This window comes from Corvus hawaiiensis, chromosome Z, assembly GCF_020740725.1.
Source record: "Corvus hawaiiensis isolate bCorHaw1 chromosome Z, bCorHaw1.pri.cur, whole genome shotgun sequence".
Lineage (NCBI taxonomy): Eukaryota > Metazoa > Chordata > Aves > Passeriformes > Corvidae > Corvus > Corvus hawaiiensis.
The window spans coordinates 43,965,709-43,983,515 of NC_063255.1; the positions used below are offsets into that span (position 1 = coordinate 43,965,709).

The 17,807-nt window shown below is 49.1% G+C and overlaps 1 protein-coding gene across 3 annotated transcripts; it reads right to left on the reverse strand.

The window, feature by feature from the left end:
• Nucleotides 1–2,955: 2,955 nt before the first annotated feature.
• LOC125319681 (heat shock factor protein 5-like) lies at nt 2,956–10,205 on the reverse strand. Of its 3 annotated transcripts, none has more exons than XM_048291123.1 (7): nt 9,446–10,205; nt 8,413–8,760; nt 7,382–7,569; nt 5,756–5,876; nt 4,038–4,685; nt 3,568–3,680; nt 2,956–3,189 (listed from the first exon to the last, which is right to left on the reverse strand). In XM_048291123.1, exons 1-5 carry the CDS (start codon nt 9,957–9,959, stop codon nt 4,615–4,617), a joined length of 1,242 nt encoding a protein of 413 aa, XP_048147080.1. In that variant the 5' UTR covers nt 9,960–10,205; the 3' UTR covers nt 2,956–3,189; nt 3,568–3,680; nt 4,038–4,614. The 3 variants fall into 3 exon arrangements, with proteins under 3 accessions (XP_048147080.1, XP_048147083.1, XP_048147081.1); XM_048291126.1 differs by having other exon boundaries at nt 2,956–3,243; XM_048291124.1 differs by having other exon boundaries at nt 3,975–4,685.
• Between the last annotated feature and the right edge of the window lie 7,602 nt (nt 10,206–17,807).

Below are 17,807 nucleotides of genomic sequence, written 5' to 3' on the forward strand. Positions count from 1 at the left end.
ATGAACATTGCACGTTCAGAATGAAAACCAGCTATCACCTGTACGGGGTAAACACTGCAATAACACCAACACACTTCTCCCATCAGGTTCACAGGCAGCTTAACCAATTCTGTGCTTGCAAATAGCCTGTTCTGGCATCTGTTGTCGCTCGGAACCGGGGAAAGTCACACCTAGATACTGCAGGACCATGAAAATCTCTCCAAATACAAACCAGTCTCCAGGTGACACAAGTGACTACAGCAAGCTCCAATAACGTAGCAGGGAACGCAGATTTGTTGTGTTCTCTTTGTCATGATGGGTTTATAATTCACAGACTCAGAGAAGGGCTTCAGTTGGAAGGGACCTTAAAGACACTCTAGATCCAGCCCCTGTGCCATGGGCAGGGACACATTCCACTAGCCCAGGTGGCTCAGACCACATCCAAGCTTGGGCAAATACCCAAGGACACCTTCTCTGTTTTACAAGGTCAGATTTCCATGCTCCTATTCACAGATGGCTCCAGTCGCATGCAGAGGATTGCTGGCTTGGTCACTCTCATCTCCACAACCCAGCAATGGTCCTAGTTTGGATGGCTCTCACTGCTCCCAAGACGCCAGGGAGCAGCTACTGCCTTTGCTCCTTCCGCTTTCCTTTCCAGGATCAGTGATTTACCGCTGCTTCCTCCACGTCTGAGACAACTGGAAGAGATAAGGGACTGCGGATGCAGCTTCTGACAGAGAGCTGATAACAGTCAGCTGAGTATTTTCTTCTGCCACTACGCTGTCAGGCTGCCTACACAAAGTTCCTCCTGCTTGGAAAGGGGCTGGTGTGAGCAGCAGGAATTGATGCTGGCTGGAACATTTCCAAGAACCGGACAAAAGCAGCGTTCTGTGGAAGGCCACCAGCTGCCCTTTGCCAGCAGCACAAGGTGTGAAGGCCCCTTTGAAGGCCATCCCTGCACAAGGACAGCCTGGCCTTCCAGTACCTCTGCCAGTACCCAGAACACCTTTCAGCCTTTGGGGCTGGCCCTGTCCCTCGCTCTGGAGAAGCAGCTTGCTGTTAGAGCTCCCATATCCACAGTTGCTGGCTGGATTACCATGTTTTGCCACAGACAGCCCTTCAGACAACAGTACACAGAGGCTCAATCTGCAATAAAAGGGGATTTTTTTCCAACTTTTCCCTTGGACCGGTGTGCAGCAAGCACACCTGAGCCTCATTCAAGTCTCTGTGGGGGCCGGGAGTCAGCTTCTGTTGGGAATTTAAAGCTTTTACTCTACTTTCCACAGCAAATCGTGAAGCAAACTCAGCTGCACCAAACCCCAAATTTCACTTTAAAAATTACAATTTTCATTTTCCTCTACTCAAGCCATGAAGAAAACAAACTTTACTTGAGTGAGCTGGAGGCACAGCGTCCTCCCAGATCCTTCATGAGCAGAAAAATACTCCAGGGGAAGAAGCCAGAGTTTCCTGATACTTCGGAAGCTTTGCAAAACCTTCCCACCTGTGGTGGTACTGCACCCTCCTGAATTCCTGGAGCTCTCACTCACCTCAGGTACAGTTTGGACAGGAAGGGGCAGGAGGAGGGAAGACTTTGCAAACACTGTCACAAGGCCAGGGCTGTTTTCATTTATGGTGACAGGTTGTAGGACGTAATCTTTTAATTAATGTGAATGAGGGAGGTGCTGAAGGGCAAAAATTCTCAGTAACGAGGACATCTTCCACTTCCACAGCAAGGTAAATGAAGGGGAAAGTGCAATCCTCTCTTTCATGGAAGGAATTTGATACACATTCTTGTTGCTGAATACATGCCTAGACAGCGGTGATTTAGGACATCTAATCGGGCTCCCACAGTATCATCCCATCTGTTTGGCCACATTTTCTTTCTTGTGCTCATTGTGCACGATTTCTCCTCGCCGGGTGGCTCCTGGCTGCAGTTCTACGCTCAGGGGAGTCCCGTTTTCTCAGCAGGCCTCTGCAGCGAGTCTGGAGCCAACGTGTGGCTCTGCTGCCATCCCAAATGTGCCGTTCCCTTGGCCAGCCTGGCTGCAGCTGGGGCATCTGCTGGGCACGGCTGGGGATTTTCACGGCCAAAAGCCTCCAGCGTCCTCACGTCTACATCTGCCCATTGCTTTGGAGAGCACAAATCACAGAACACTCATCTCACTTGACAAATGTCATTTATTGCAGATTGCTACACCCGCGCTGACAATATAGAACTCTACAGATCTAACTTTAAGTTAAAAAAAGTTATTTATTAGATTTCTACAACAATGCAAGGTAAAAATATACAAATACCAACTTCCGTTAACAAGAATTAATTTATTGCCAACCTCTACAAGAACTCACTATACACAAAGATCAACTGAAGGTTAACAACTGAATTTATTGCATACTACTACAAGCGTACAGCCCATATATCAGTAGAAAAATATCAATATCCCTCTCTAATTAGCCCTATGCCAATAACTCAATAAACAGCATATTTAATAATTCAATAAACACATATTTAAATAGAAAATTCAATATTTAATAATTCAATAAACACATATTTAAATAGAAAAAGGACATTTATAACCACCACAATATACAAATATAGATTAAATATTAGATATTACATAGTGTATCTATAAATAGATACATACAACAAACCTATCTATAGGCAACCATACCAATCTACATATCCATACAACTAAATCAATACAAATATATAGCTGTACATCTCAACCCATATGTAAATATAGTTACACCTAGAAATAGATCAATATACATAGAAAAATATAAAAATAGACATATATACCTAACCAAATACTACTATACCTATTTAAGTAGCCATATACCTATACCTACATCAATAGAAATAGATACCTAGAAAACAGTATACAAAGGAAACAGAACTTAACACAGATATAACAACATACATATATTCTTAGATAGATATAGACACATACATATAATTACAAACATATATGTATATATATACATAGCATACATCCATAAATATAACAACATACATATACAAATATACCTATACAAATAGCAACCTACATATAAATGTCCATGTAATGGTCACTATCTTATGAGCAAGTCCATACATCTTTAAACAGAGATACAAGAAGAGGGATTCCAGCCGCCCCATCATCAAAGCCTCTCCCTCGGTCTCTTCCTCCCGTGCAGAGCAGCTCTCCTGGACGGGGACAGCAGATGGGACACCTGGCAAGCAAAGGGAACACCGAGTCAGGATCGGGACGTTTCCCTTGGCAGCAGCTGCACTTCCATCAGAGAAGAGAAATCTCAGAGCCTCCCCAGGAGGGTTAGAAAGAAAAAGCAGGCCCAGCGGGCCAGGCTGTGGCGAGCGCAGCCCCGGCGGGACCGTCCCGCAGCCCCCGGCAGCGCGGCACAGCCGGCACCGCTGCCGGGCCCTGCCGGCACAGCTGCCTTGCCCAAGGACAGCCCCTGTGCCGCCCGGGGCAGCCGCGCTGAGCGGCCCCAGCACGGGCAGGGCCCGCTCCTGCCCAGCCGGCCAGTGCCCGCGGCCAAAGCCCACGCCACCCTCACGCCCACCCTGCCTCAGCGGCCCTGGGGCCTCACCCAGGGTCTCGGGCGGCAGCAGCAGGTCCATATTCGCTGCTCTTGCTGTGGCCTTCCGCTTCTCCCTGCTGGTTCTCGTCACTCTCCGGCTCTTCTCAAGGTCTTCAAGGCAGCTGTTGCAAAAGTGGAGGCTCTGGAATTGGTTCCAAGGGCTGGCAGAGCTGCAGGCCCAGACCCCTCCGTGCTCCCTGCTGGCCCCCTCCATCCCCTCAGCCCTGCCATGCCCTTGGCAAACGCACAGCTGCCTTCAGTTTCTTCAGACCCCCACAGTCCTCTCACGCCCCTCAGTCCCGTCAGATCCATCCCGTCCCCTTAGACCTGCCACCCCCCTCAGCCTGTGCCACTTCCCTGTTACCTCAGTGCCACTTCGCCCTCTGCTCCCCCAAAGCCCCCAGTCCCACCAGCACCTCAAGGTCACCGTCCTTTCAGTGTCACTGCCTCCTCAGCGCCCTCAGCCCCCTCTGGCTCACCGTCCTCCAGCAGCTCCTCAGGGCACAGTGCCTGCGGCCACCGGCAGCTCCCACCGCTCCAGGGACACCGGGGCTGCAGCTGCTGCAGCTCCGCCCGGCCCGGCCGCCAGCTCGGAGCCAGCACAGGAAGAGGGGACAGAGGGGGCACAGGGGCAAAAGCAAGAGATTAAAAAGGTGGCTGAGGGCAGAAAGAGCTTAGAATGCAGCCTAGGCCTATATAAACATCAATCTATGTATCTAAACATCCAAATACCTCTAACTCTATAACTCTGTACATTTATAAATACAACTTATATATATATAAATTTTTCTCTACACATATATAAATGTAACTGCAAATCTGTAACTCTAACTGCCTATGTATAAATATAATTACATCATATCTATAACTATATAAATTTAACTACACAGATCTATAAATACACGCACCTATAAACACAACTGTATAAATCTATAAATACTATATGTAACTAATAAGTAGAGTATAAATACGATAAATAATTATATGGATATATAAATATAACTATAGACATCTATAAATCTATCTACAAACAGAGGGATTCCACCTGCCCGATGGTCACAGGCTCTCCCTCGGTCCCTTCCTCCCACGCAGGGCAGCCCTCCTGGAGAGGTAGATCAGATGGATATCTGGGAAGCAAAAGGAACACTGAGTCAATATAGGCCTTCAGGCATCTCTCCTTTTGGAAGTAATTGCCTTTCTATCAAAGACCGTAAAAGGTGACCTGAAAGGCAGACTCTCACTTGGGAGTTTGAAGGCTGCTCTTTAAAGAACAGGGAGCATTCCAAGTTTTCAAAACCTCCAAAGGTTTGAAGTCTCCCAATAAAGTCTCAGCACCCCCAGTGCAAATGGCACCAACGAGAGCCTGAAGCACAGACAGTCCCAGCTCCCACACAGAAGCCCAGCCTTGTTCCTCCTCTGTGCTGACAGAGACACCTCAGTCCTCACTGAAACGGCTGAAGCTGAAGGGGGCTGTGAGCTGGGTTATGAACCAGCTCCATTACCTGGGACCTACAAACTGCCCTCTGCAGTGAGCAACAGCGGCTTCAACTCGACCATCAGCTCTGGCAGGAAGAGCTGGGAGGGAAAGATCTCCCCATGAGGCCTGCAGGCTGCACCAGCCTTGCTCAAGAATGCAGATCCAAGGTGCTCTCTCTCTCCTGTTAGTTCTCGCTACTTTCGGGTAAGTTAAGTTTTTCCTTTCCAAATCATAAATCCTTGTGGTTTATGATTTGTTTGGCCTCTGACCTTCTGCTGCTTGTATTTTTAACGTGGCTCACTAGGGCTACCAGCAGATTGGTCCTACATTGATTTAATGTGCTGAGACAAAAAGCTCAGACTTCTACATTGACTTTTTGCTGGGGTTTTGCTCTCTTGCTTCAAGAGTCACTCAGTGTTGCCTCCAGAGCACTGTCACCTTGCAGCAAACTCATCCACGGACTTCAGCTCAAAATTGGGACACCCGGGTTGGTGACACAATTCCCACAGGGTCAGGGTTATTCACGGCTCTCTGGCCACAGCACAGCACTCGGTGTCAGTGCCTCTGGAGAAGCGTGGAGGGCAGGATTTGAACGAAAGGCACCAGGGAGCACCAACCCTGCAGACAAGAACTCAACTCTTCTCATCTCCCTTCCTGCCAGAGGCAGGCTCAGAGCAGCCGCCTCAGAGCTCTCTAAAGCAGTGTGGGCTCTCTCCTTACCAGGCTCCTCGGGCTCCAGGGAACTCTTTCTGCAGCTCATGGCGCCAGGCAAAGCTCCCTCTGCTGCAGCCCTGTTCCCGGCCTCCCCTCCTGAAGACTCAGGGGCAACACTAAGATTGACCTGAAAAGAAAACCAGAAAGAAAGAAACCCAAAGATCACTTACTGTTTTCTGCAGGGACACAGTAGATCAGAGCCTGCCACATTTTCTTCTCTTGAAGAAGAAAATGCTCTTGAAAACTGCTGTGTCTGAGTTTACAGAAGACGAAAGCTCATCACACTTGGCAATGAGATATTGGGATCCCAAAAAATCCCACTCGCCACCTTGACTCTGCCCTTCCTGGCTAATGTATCTGCAGCAGGCAGTGGGTCTGCATATTAAACAAAACAGAGAAATTCTTTGGCAAAGTTGTCTAATAATACGCAAAAAGGCCAGTGCCAACACAGGAACTGAACGCTCCAGGCAAGGCTGGGAAGAGGCAAGGGTTAAGAGGAAGGGGATTCCTCAGTCAAAGAGGGAATCTGGCAAACACAAGGACTCATGGTCCCTGACTGAACTGCTCTTCCACACAGAAGAAGCCCCTGGGCTTCAAGGAGTCCTTAACCCTTTCATGTCCAGCATCATCATTGTCCTGCTCACCAATCACACAAGTCATGGGGCCTCAAAACCAACACTTCTGCCCCCTAAAAGCTCCACTGCTCACACACTTTCATCCCTTGTTCCTAACAAAGTCTGGGCCCCAAAGGCCTTCAACAGTGGAGAAGATTGACTTCTCAAACACAGTCCAAAAGCTGCCAGAGCTGACAAAGTTGACACTGAACACATGCAGTGGGCACTAAGGAAGGAGTCCTGCCAGCTCCTGGCACAGGGATGTGCCCCTCCCTCCACAGCCCTGAGCACAACAGCAGAACAGTCTCATCCAGCTGCAGCTTTGCAGGGACTGCATGGGAGCACACATCTCTTCCCACAGAGATGCCCAAGAGGAAGGTGCCTGAGCTCTGGAACATGGAGAGCAAGACTGGCAAGTTTGCCCAGCTGAGGATTTGCCAGATAGAAACTGGAATGGAGGCACCAGGCTACTGAGAGGACCAGAAAGCTGCAGCTCCAGCCCATCCCCAAGCACGGCTCTGGCAGCGCCTGCACGCTCGGCACGGCTCACACAGCAGCAGCAGCAGCTGCAGCTGCAGCCCAGCCCTTGCTTTGCCTTGGCCTTCCCACCCAAAACAGGCAGAGCCCACGTCTGCTGCTCTAACAGAGGCACCTCTCGCATGCCCCTCCCTGCAGGGGACACTTTGCCTTCCGTGGCAATTCTCCCCACACTCTTCTCTTCTTTCCCATCACACAGAGCCTCTTAGAACCTAAAGAGCATCACCACAAAGGCCCCTGCACCAGGGATTCTTCCCAGCAAAAGGAGCACCCAAACCTGGCCAACACAGGCTCACACCTCTCATCCTCACTAAGGGGGGAGGGAAACTTTCTCATCCCTCTTCTTTTGGAAGCTTGCTTGACCAAGCAAATCCTTCCTTGTCCATTCAAAGCTTAATCCAAGAAGCCTTTGCTTCTCAGCCATGCAACAACATTCACAGCTCTCAGCCCAGCCCCTTTCATTCCCACCCAATGGAGTTACCTGAGCACAGGGAGACCTTTCAGGCAGGGATGGTGACAGCATCTCCTCCAGTGTCTCAAGAACAAGGTCGAGATCCAGGGGTGGCAATTCCTCTTGCCCAGGACTATTCCAAGCCCAGCTGGAGGCCGTCCATGCTGCCCAACCAGCACTGCCAGGTGGAGCACTGGGGGCTGAGCTGCCCGGTGTGGCTGCAGGAATCCAAACACATTGGTCAGGCTCCAGAATGTGGCTTTGGGACACAGAGCTCTATTGCTGCCTTGCAGCAAACATCACAGGAAGCACACAGCAAACTCAATGCCAGAAATGTATTCCAACTTCCCAGGGGATTGGAAGACTGATTTCTTCCTCTCAAACAGTGTTTCTTCTAATTGATGATAGGTATGTACATTAAAGGATGGATTGTAAAACTGATCTACACACAAAGACTTTGTAATCTCAGCCTTTTCTATCTCCCCAGCAGCTTCTGGATGTGGCTGCTTCTGAGTTTCTCATCCCAACAGACCACAGAAAGTGGATGCACCCAGGAAGAGCCCAGATCTGCAGACACACATGCTAAAATTCAACTGTGACTGTATTGTAAAAAGCAACCTTGTGGGTGAGGCCGTATTCTGCAGCTGCAGCAGTTCTGGGGACACACAGAGCTCCTTGAAATTTAATAGCCTTCTTTGCAGGAGAGACAATCTGCAAACTCTGCAATATCCTGTCAGCATCCTAGTTGGGCTTCATTCCAAGGAAGATAGGGGTGCACCTGACACTGACCGCTTGTGGACCAATGTTTTTTGCCTCTCCCTTTCATCCCTACAGAGAGGCTGCCTGGAAAACGGCCAGAACACCCTCCAAATCTGGAGGAAGGACAGCAAAAGCAGACAGAGATTGGTTTTGTTTTCATGGTCCTGCTTCCCCGTACACTTGACACTTTCTACCTGATTCTCACTTGAGATCTACCCATGACAGAGCACTGTGCAAAAAGACTTCAAACGGTCACTTTCCAGGACCTGTTTGAAAAGCAAGGGTACAAACTCTCTCCCTACCTGATGGGCTGTAGGCTGGGGTGTGCTGCTCTGAAGATGTGCAGCTGCGCTTCTGTGGAAGGGCCACGGAAGTTCTCTGACGGTCTACAGGAACCAGTGGAACCATGAGCTCAGGGTGGCGTTTAAGGTCCATGCGAACCAGTGGAATGATGAGCTCACGCTTGAGTGGAAACTTCCATGTGCCTGGTTCCTCTGATGAGACCCCAGGAAGTCCAGAGGTGGTAAACATTCTCTTGGGAGGTGGTGGAGAAGTGTCAGACTCCTGAGCCCCTGGGCTTGCCTTGGGAGGTCTGGGAGGCAGCTCTAAACCCTCGGGTGAGACAGCACCGAGGTGCTGGTATGAGGGAGCTGTGTAGGAGGCAGGGAAGAGGAAAGGAGGCAAAGGGAAGACTAGGTCAGTACTGGTTCTCAGGTATGCTTCCCCTGGCAGCAACTGTACTTCTATCAGGGAAGAGAAAAGCTCCCATCCTCCCAAGCAGGATTACAAAGAAGAAAAAAAAAAACAAAACAAAACAAACATGTTCCCGGGCTATTCAACAACCAATTTCTTGGCTACTTAGCTCTCCCCTACTCGTTCAACCGTCTGGGAAAACCGTCCCACTGCAATTCCTTGGCAGGAGGCAACTGCCAGAAACCCAACTGCCGGGTCTTTCCCTCTGCTCCAAAGGGACAGGAGGCTCCCTGCAGCTGGGCGGGACCACAACCGAGCCCTCGGCTTCCACACCCCCACGGAGAGCTCCCCAAGCAACCCCAGGCCCGGGCAAGGAGCAGAGCCAGCCACAGCTCAGGGCTGGGCCAGCTGCAGGCCGAACGGGCCAGGCTGTGGCGAGCGCAGCCCCGGCGGGACCGTCCCGCAGCCCCCGGCAGCGCGGCACAGCCGGCACCGCTGCCGGGCCCTGCCGGCACAGCTGCTTTGCCCAAGGACAGCCCCTGTGCCGCCCGGGGCAGCCGCGCTGAGCGGCCCCAGCACGGGCAGGGCCCGCGGCCAAAGCCCACGCCACCCCCCGCGCCCGCAGCTCCCACCCCGTCTCACCGGCGCTGGGGGGGTGCCCGGCGAGGAAGTCCAGCAGCGGCCGCTCCGTGTTGAGCTGCTGGAAGCGGCTGCGCTGGCGGCCGCGCACCTCCAGCCCGGCTGCCAGCCGCTGCCTGTTGGCCCTGGTCAGGCGCTTGATGCGCAGGAGGAGGTCGGGGCGGTCGCGGCGGAAGTTGGGATTCTGGAAGTGCACGATGGGCCCAGCATCGCCCGGCACAGCCGCGCCAAAGCAACCCAGCACTTTTTGGAAGCCGTACAGATTGAGCTGCCGCACGACGCTGCCGAAGTGCGTGGCTTTGAAGGAGTCCGGGACCGCCGCCCCTCTCTCTCTGCCCGCCCCGTCGGCGCCGGGCGGGCTGAGCAGCTCCTGCTCAAAGAGGGCGCGGTCGATGAGCAGCCCCCGGCCCTGGGTGTCCCAGCGCACGGAGCGGACGCGGGGGCTGTTCGCCAGGCGCCACAGCTTGGCGGGGAAGGTGCTGGCATCGAGCCCGGCGGGCAGCGGCAGCTCGGCCATCGCGCCTGTCGCCCACTGGCGCCGCAACGGCCGCAGCGCAACGGCCGCAGCTGCAGCGGCGGCGCGCGGCCTGAGGGGGGCGCTGCGCTCGGCCCCGCGCGGGAACGAGCGGCACAAAGCCGGGGCTGCGGGCACAGCGCGGGCGGGGCGGCTCCCGGGGCGCTGCCCGGGCACGGCACGGACCGGCACGGGGCAAACCCTTGCTTTCTCTGCCTGGAATCGGCCTTCTGCCTTTGCTTCGCAGCACGACCCCAAAGCACCAAGGCAAGCGCAGCAAATTTCAGAAAGGCTCCAAACTGAGGAATCCCATGGGAAACTGTTCCTATGTGTCAAGTGACAGCCGCATCTCTCTGTGTTCTGCATGGCTGAAGGGAGGGAGGAAAAAGATCTTCGACTGAGTAGCTTCACTCTTTTGCTTGGGGTTGCTAACAGAGTTCCCTACTTCAAAGCAGACTGGTCCAACAAGACCAGGGGAAATGATGAAAAGGAGAGACTTGAGGACTTGCTTTTTGCCTCTTTTCCAGCTAACTGGCTGGTTCTGTCTCACTGTCTCTGCCTGTCTTGGGCACATTTGGCCCATTTCTCATTCTTTGAAGTCAGAAGCAGCAACAGGAAGGGGCAGCAATTTTGTCAGCGTTGCCATCAAAGCTTAAATCCTGCACCGTGGATGGATGTTGCTGTCCCCAAGGGATGAATGACCTAGAGTTGTAATGAACTCACGCTGATGTCTCTCCAAGACATTTTGCCTTTTTCTTTCCTCAGGAATCATTTCTTCTCTTCTTTTGTTTCCCCAGTCTGGGGAGAGTTCCAATGCAAAATCCCTCCTGCAGCCAAGTCTTTTCAATGGAGACTAACCAAGGTGATCTTCCAATCCTCTGTGCTTAGTGTCACTTGTTATTTTAAATTCTCTCTGGAACTGGAAACATTCTTCTGTTCGTAGCAGGAGAAAATAGACCTAATTCTTCCATCTCTTTAATTCATGCCCTTTTTTTTTTTTATGTCTCTACATCATTTAACCCTGCGGGCTCATGTGAGTATGTTTGGTGCTGTGGCATAAGCTCATCCCACACGCAGGGGGGATGTTCTCCTTACATCCAGCTTGTCTTGAGTTCCAGCTAACACTGCCTTCTCTTGCCCTCCTTCCAGGTCCCTTTGTGAGGAGCCCTGCCCTGTCACTTCAGTCCCTGGCCTACGGGTGACCCAAGGATTGTTGGTCTCAGCACATTCTGGAATAGTCTTTTGCACTGAGTGGTTTAGAGATGCCCTGTCATCTCTTCCTCTGTGTGCTGGCTTTCTCAGAAAAATTGAAACCCACTACCTAGAAAATCTCTTCCCAATTCATCTTCAACAGCTTAAAACAGTACCTGAATTACGAATGATCCACCTCGGTGGGATGGGGTTTGTCTTTCTTTAAGCGCAGTGTAACAACTCCTGTAAAAATTATCCCAGCGACCGAATTGCAACAACATTTCTAATGAACAGGCAAAAAGGAGAAGACAGGAGTTCAGAAAAGAAGGGACATCTTTCCCCATGTTTCATTTGTCTATGCACTGCTTCATCCAGAAAAGCCTCTATTTGAAGATCTCCTCTGTAATCTCTGTGAGTTATGAGAAACACACGGACACTGGACCTGCGCCCTACTAGAGATGAGGAAGCAGGTGGCTGAAAAGCGGATTGTCCATTGGAATGTTTAGTCACCCCTGTAGTATGGTTATGGTTGCATTGACTTTTCCACAGTACTCTGTGGCTAAGAATGAGAAGTTACCCTTAGCTGTGTTTTAAGGATACTGAAACTAAAAAGAAGTGGGCTTATCTTGTGTCTGGCAGCATGACTCATTCCCAATTTTCTTCCCTACTGGTAGAATTTAATGTCAGTTACAAACACCACAAGGCAAATAATGGATATTATATTTCAGTGTTTGGGCCAAAAATTGGTTTAATAATTAACAACAGAAAAGGTTGTTAATTTTTAGGAAAGAAAAATCCTTGAATCTGTGGTATGTGGTTTTAGATTAAGATTTTTCTCTTAAAATTAATCCTTTCCCCTTTAGAAGTAATTTGTAGAGAACATCACTCAATGTACAGGCCTGATGACTTAAAGTATTATTGCTGTTCCATATCTTTCCTTTTTCCCTACCTGGCACTGTAGCTTTTGAATCACAATTTTTACCACTTTGAAAATGCAGTTTTAATGTTTTTCCTACTGGTGACTACTTACCAGTTCCAAGTTAAAGAGCAGTCAGTTCTGAAAGCGAAATATGCCTTATGTAAATCTATTTTTTCACTAGTCTCCTGCTATTACGTGCAACAGGGGCAACGTTCAAACAGTCTAAACTGACTTATTTTTGAGAAGCTGTTAGAAATGATAAATATTTTCAGTATATCTGCAATACATTAGTGTGTGTTTCAGGTGAAAACTGTCCTTTGTGCTCTTCTGCTAGCATGTAGGATCTCCTTGCAGCGTAGGAAGACACAATTTTCACTTTCTGCCTGGCACACAGCTGTGTCACTGCCTTCACCTTTCCGTCTCAGATGCTCAGACAGTTTTTCCTCCAACACCTGCGACAGCAATGTCCCTTAAGGTGATGCAGACATGGTGGGCATGCAGCAGCCAAGCCGTTCCTGATCTTCTGGGAACTAACTGCTGGTGCTGAACCCATCCTTTGCTGTTTACTTCTATACTGTACTTGTGGCAAAGGCTGTTCCTGCCAGTGTTGTAGGTTACTTGGTCTAACCACAGCACCATGAAGAGTAGAAGCTGAAGAAATAAATGTACATTTTTCTGACCAATTTACCTGGAGTCTGTATTTGGACTTACATTGCTGATAAAAGTGAGAACTTCCTGGGAAACAAGTAATAAGTCATTGAATTTAGCATGTATTTCTTGGGTTCCTTGGCTACAGAATGGGGAAGAGAATCTTCATGCCTTTCTTCCTCCTTACAGATGTGGTTTTAACGCAGTATACGAACACGTAGACCCCAAGTTTTACGTAACTAACAATATTTGCATAGGAGGTAGAATGCCATCAGGCAAAGTGAATCTTACTGCAACAGCAGGTACAGAGCATCCACGCTTTTGAGTCCAGTGAATTCAAAACACAGGTTTTGAAACCTGCTCACCAACACTGAGGGGGCCACCTTAGTCCCTGGACTTTAGAGGGTAAGAAGAGAGAACATAAAGTCTTTTATACAAAAAGCCAGAACCACAAAGCAAGAATTCATGGTAACTGCCCTGAAACTGCACCTTAGTTTTGGGATGAACTTGGTCTGAAATGGTTCCTTGCTGAACTTCACAAGCAGCTTCTGCCTCTTTGTGTTTGCTCACTTGGGTTTGTTTGTCTGCAAACAGCATGTCCGGTTGTTCTAGTGCTGCTCCCCCCCGACTAAAATCTCTCTGCACATTCTGCAGCCTCCACGGAATATCTGCATGAACTGTTTTGTGTGATGCGTGCACAAGTCTTGTCAAACCTGAAGCTGTGATGGCCTGGTTTGGGTAACCCTGTCTCCTGGACATGCTGCTCAGGTCTGCCAGGATGGTTATCCTCCCTCAAGTGAGCTGAGCTAGTGGAAGCGCTCCGGGGACGTTTAAGAGCGCAGGTACCTCAGGAGGAAGAAATTCTCATTGTCTGTGCCCATTCAGGCTGGCTGTGGGTGTGCCGAGGGGAAATGGCATTTGTTACCTGAGTAGCTCCAGGAGGACTAAAGGTCATGCTGAAATACTCTGGTGAGGACTGTGGCAAAGGAACAAAACTGGGATTAAGGGGAGTCTTCAGTAATAATTGCATCTCGTTCTGGCTGCTGTCACAGGTAGTTTAGTCACTGGCTAAGGTAGCTCAGAAGTGATTTTGGAACACAGCTGTTGGACTTTAAATGGTATGGACTCTTCCTCATCCAGATGTGTGGCTGTGAGCCTGTGTGTTTATCAGTGACACACAAGCTGAGAGAGGCAGACAAATTCTGCAGGGCTCTTGGGGTTCAGGTGCCCTCCTGCATCCTTCTGCTTGCTGGAAAGGCTTCTTGCCAAGCAATGGAAGAAATATCTCCCTCTTCTTGTCCAGGAGTATCATCTCGGCCACCTGCATCTTGCAGCTCATGTCAAGGGAAGTACTGGGGACCTGGACATCTCATAGACTCAAACCTCACCTCATATGTTTGCTGCGTCCTTCAGTAAAGAATGTCTTCTTACCAGAAGAACTTGAAGACATTCGAGACCTAAGCCAAAGTAAAAGGAAAGAAAGAAATTAAAGCATCTGTTGTCAGCATTGAGGATAAAGAAAATGCAGATATTTGCAAAAGGCTCAAGTGAAGAAATGAAGAGACAAAGTAGGGTTTACTCTATTAAAGCTAGGGATATAAGTCTGCCTGCTTATGCACCCAACTGCTTTCCAGGTATGCACCTGCCAGGGATTTTACCTTTCTGTATGCTGTAGGTCTCAGGCTAAAAGCATCAACAGGCAAACCCAACCAGACCAAACTAACCAACCAACCAAAAAAACTCCACAAAAATCCCCAACCCAAAACTAAACGGAACTAAACTAAACTAACAAAACCCAACCCCCCCCAAACACCAATCCCCCACCAAACCAAATAAAAAGTAGGTGGAGAAACTTGTTCCCATAATGTCACTCCTTTGACACAAGACAGTTTAGACATACTCTTTTGGAATGTAAAAGAAAACCATACATTCTAGGTAGCAAGATTCAATTTTCACTGAATAAATAAGAAGGACATTTTAGTGTTGGGAGAATTTGACCCTTACTCTTCAGCAAAAAATTGGTACCTTACTTTCCTGGAAACATCACTTCTGTTTATGGTATTACAGTCACTCCTGACTCGGCCAAATCACAGCTCCTTGTCTGCCGACGAATACAGCCACGATTCTCAGGTATTTCGGTGTGTGGAGATAAGCAGCAGGTGAAAAGGAGCACAAGCCATCTCCTCTGAGCTCCTGCTGTTTATGGGAACAGATACGGGCCTCGGGGATGTTTGCTAAAACACTGCACTCCAGCAATCAAACTCCACACATTCAGAGTGCTGAGTGCTGAGGCACACTCAGCACTCCCTGGCACCAGCTGAGGACTGTGTGCTTCTGTGAAGCCAACACACAAAATTACCCCTGTTAAGGTCAAAGCAATGGCATTGTTTAAGAATTAGACAAATTTATCGGACAACATTATTTTGATGACAGAATGTAAATTTATTTTTTGCAGACAGCACAGCAGATGATGGAAATTGCAATCAAATATGTCTGTTGTAGGCAAACTAGAATGCAAGGCTGATGGTTTCATTCTGAGATTTAGATCTTAACTGTGTTTGCGCTGGACAAACAATAGGATATACTATGACAAGGAGAAAGAGGTGAAAATGCTTTGAGAAAGGAGGAGCATGAGCCATCTTAGCATGGAAAGCAGGGGTCTGTGCTTGCTGGGCTCTCACACAGGCCCAGCTTTCTGCCCCATGGCCAGTCTGATTCTAGTTATGAACCCTGTGGAGAGCAATAACTGTCCTGACTTAAGCAGTGGAAAAGGGAATGTGCTTGCTTGGGTAAATTGATGGTTTTCTAGTAAATCTTTGTCTGACCATGAAAGAATAAGGGAAGAGACAAAAATTTCATAACACCATTTGAAAGAGCTGGGAAAAAAGGAACGGTGGAGTTGTTCTCTTCCTCTGGTCTGAAATCAACACTAGTTTTCAAAGTCTGATGCCCAAAAACTGGGCAAGAAAGCAGTACTCCGTAGTATAAGGCCTATAGAGCAGGTATTTGTTTATTGGACACGGGGAGTGAGGGGAGTAACTCCACCACAAACTCACTCCATTCTTCGCACACTACTAGATTTTATACTTTTTTTCCTTAATATGCACATTATACTTTCCTAACCTTCATGTTGCAACATGTTTTCTAATCGCGTGATTATGTCAGCCCTTGCAGCACATGCACAGTCTCTGCACGAGGTGGTGGTCAGCCTCCTGGTGGTCGTTCCTGATGAAGGCTCCTAAGTCTCCCTGAACTTTTCATCCCTGCTTCCTGCACATGCTCTCTAAGGTTGCCGGCTCAAACAGCTAGCCAGTGGTTAGCTTTTGCAGTTAGCCTGTTCTGCTAAATGTGCTGATTTCTAGAAAGGGCTTCCTTCACATACCCTGTTACAAAGGAACTACTTCTTTCTGCATAGCTACAGCTTTTTGCAGAGCTCAAGCATTATCTTGTTGCCTAGGCACCAGTAGCCTGGCTTTGCTAGTGCTGAACAACCAATCTGACAGAACTTCTATTGCAGGGACATCTGATTTCATTCTACTCTTTGTTTCCTTCCAAAGCGCAGCCATGGCCGAAGGAGGAACCGAGGGAGTTGTCTTGGATCCTACACCCCAAACAGGGCCACTCGTGGTCTTGTCCGGATTCTAAATACTGAAAGGTAAAGACACGTTCCACCAATGAAGGGATGCACAGATCCCACTGGTGGTAACGCCTGGTTAAGGAGCAGACCCGTAGAACATTTGGTCAGAAGGGTCATCTAGAGGGCAACTTTGGCTCAGGGCCTGTTGTTGAGGCCTCAGTCCTTCAGTGTTTTGTGGTGCAAATGAATGCCCTGGAGGGCTGGAAAGGAACAAGTCCCTCTTTAGCACAGTGCAGACAGGGAATGGGATTAGCCCTGCCAGGCCGGGCTGGGGCCAAGAGCAGAAGGCCGGCACGCTGCGTTTGCCCACAGGCAGCCGTGCAGAGCAAGGAGGCCGCTCCTGCCCAGGGGCTGAGGTGCCCGAAGCTGCCTCCCTGCTGCGCAGCTCTGCGGGGCCCGTGGTGCGCAGCGTCCTGGGCAGCCAGGGCAGCCCAGCTGCCTTGGAGCACCAGGAGCGTCCCAGAGAAGCTGCGGCCCTTTGCTTTGGAACGATTTCTCCCAGTAGTTCTTCCGAGTTCTTCTTTGGATTATTTCTCCGAGTCTTGTCATTAATCCATAGATTCTGACGTGTTTTCCTTTCTTCTTGCAAATTTAAGACGTCTTTTTGAGAGAAGTGACTGACGGAGCTTCTGCTGCGGGTGGTGCTTTAGTCTGCAGGTCAGGGCAGGTGATTTTAACCAAGGATGGAGTCCAAAGGTAACGTTCCAGTTTCGCCAAGTCAATAAAACCATTTACAATGGGGGTACTGATGCTAAGCAGCTTTCCTGGTTTTTGGGAAGTTGCAACCTTAAAAAACCCAACAGGTTTTCCTACCTGAGGATACCAGCAGTAGTAAGATGCCGATTCTTTGCACCTCTTTTCTGTATCTTTGGTGCTTTTAAGAGTTCCTCAGTCCCCAGCAGGAAAGAAAACACGTGTGATAATGTAAATGATTTGAGAGCTTTGTGTTGTGCCTTGCCACATCAGCGTTCGTGACAAGCTGGACACCCCACTCGTAGGTCTGTCGAGTTGAATTCACCCTAATTGTGTGCAAACAGCAGCCCAGAGATGCTGAGAAGAGCAAGGACGGTGGCTGGGTGGCTGGGTGTGCACGGACACAGCCGTGGGCTGATTGCTGTGTGGGCAGAAGGCTTTGGACAGCAGTACATCTTCACTCTCCCAAGTTGGAAGAATATTTCAAATCTACATAAAATGAAAATATTTCTCGAAATTTCTCAAAATGTATCAAATAATACCTATTCATTTATCATAGATTCAATTTATCTTATATAGTATGATATACGATGTATTTTAATAGATATAATAAATAGAATATGTCATATTTATACTTGATCTTTTCCTAAGCCATAGCCTGTGGGGCTTATAGACCATCTCCTAGCAGTGCTACAGTTTTGCCTTCTGGTCCTACTTATTATAGCATCGTTTCCCCTGCGAGTTCCTTCAGGGAACTTCACTC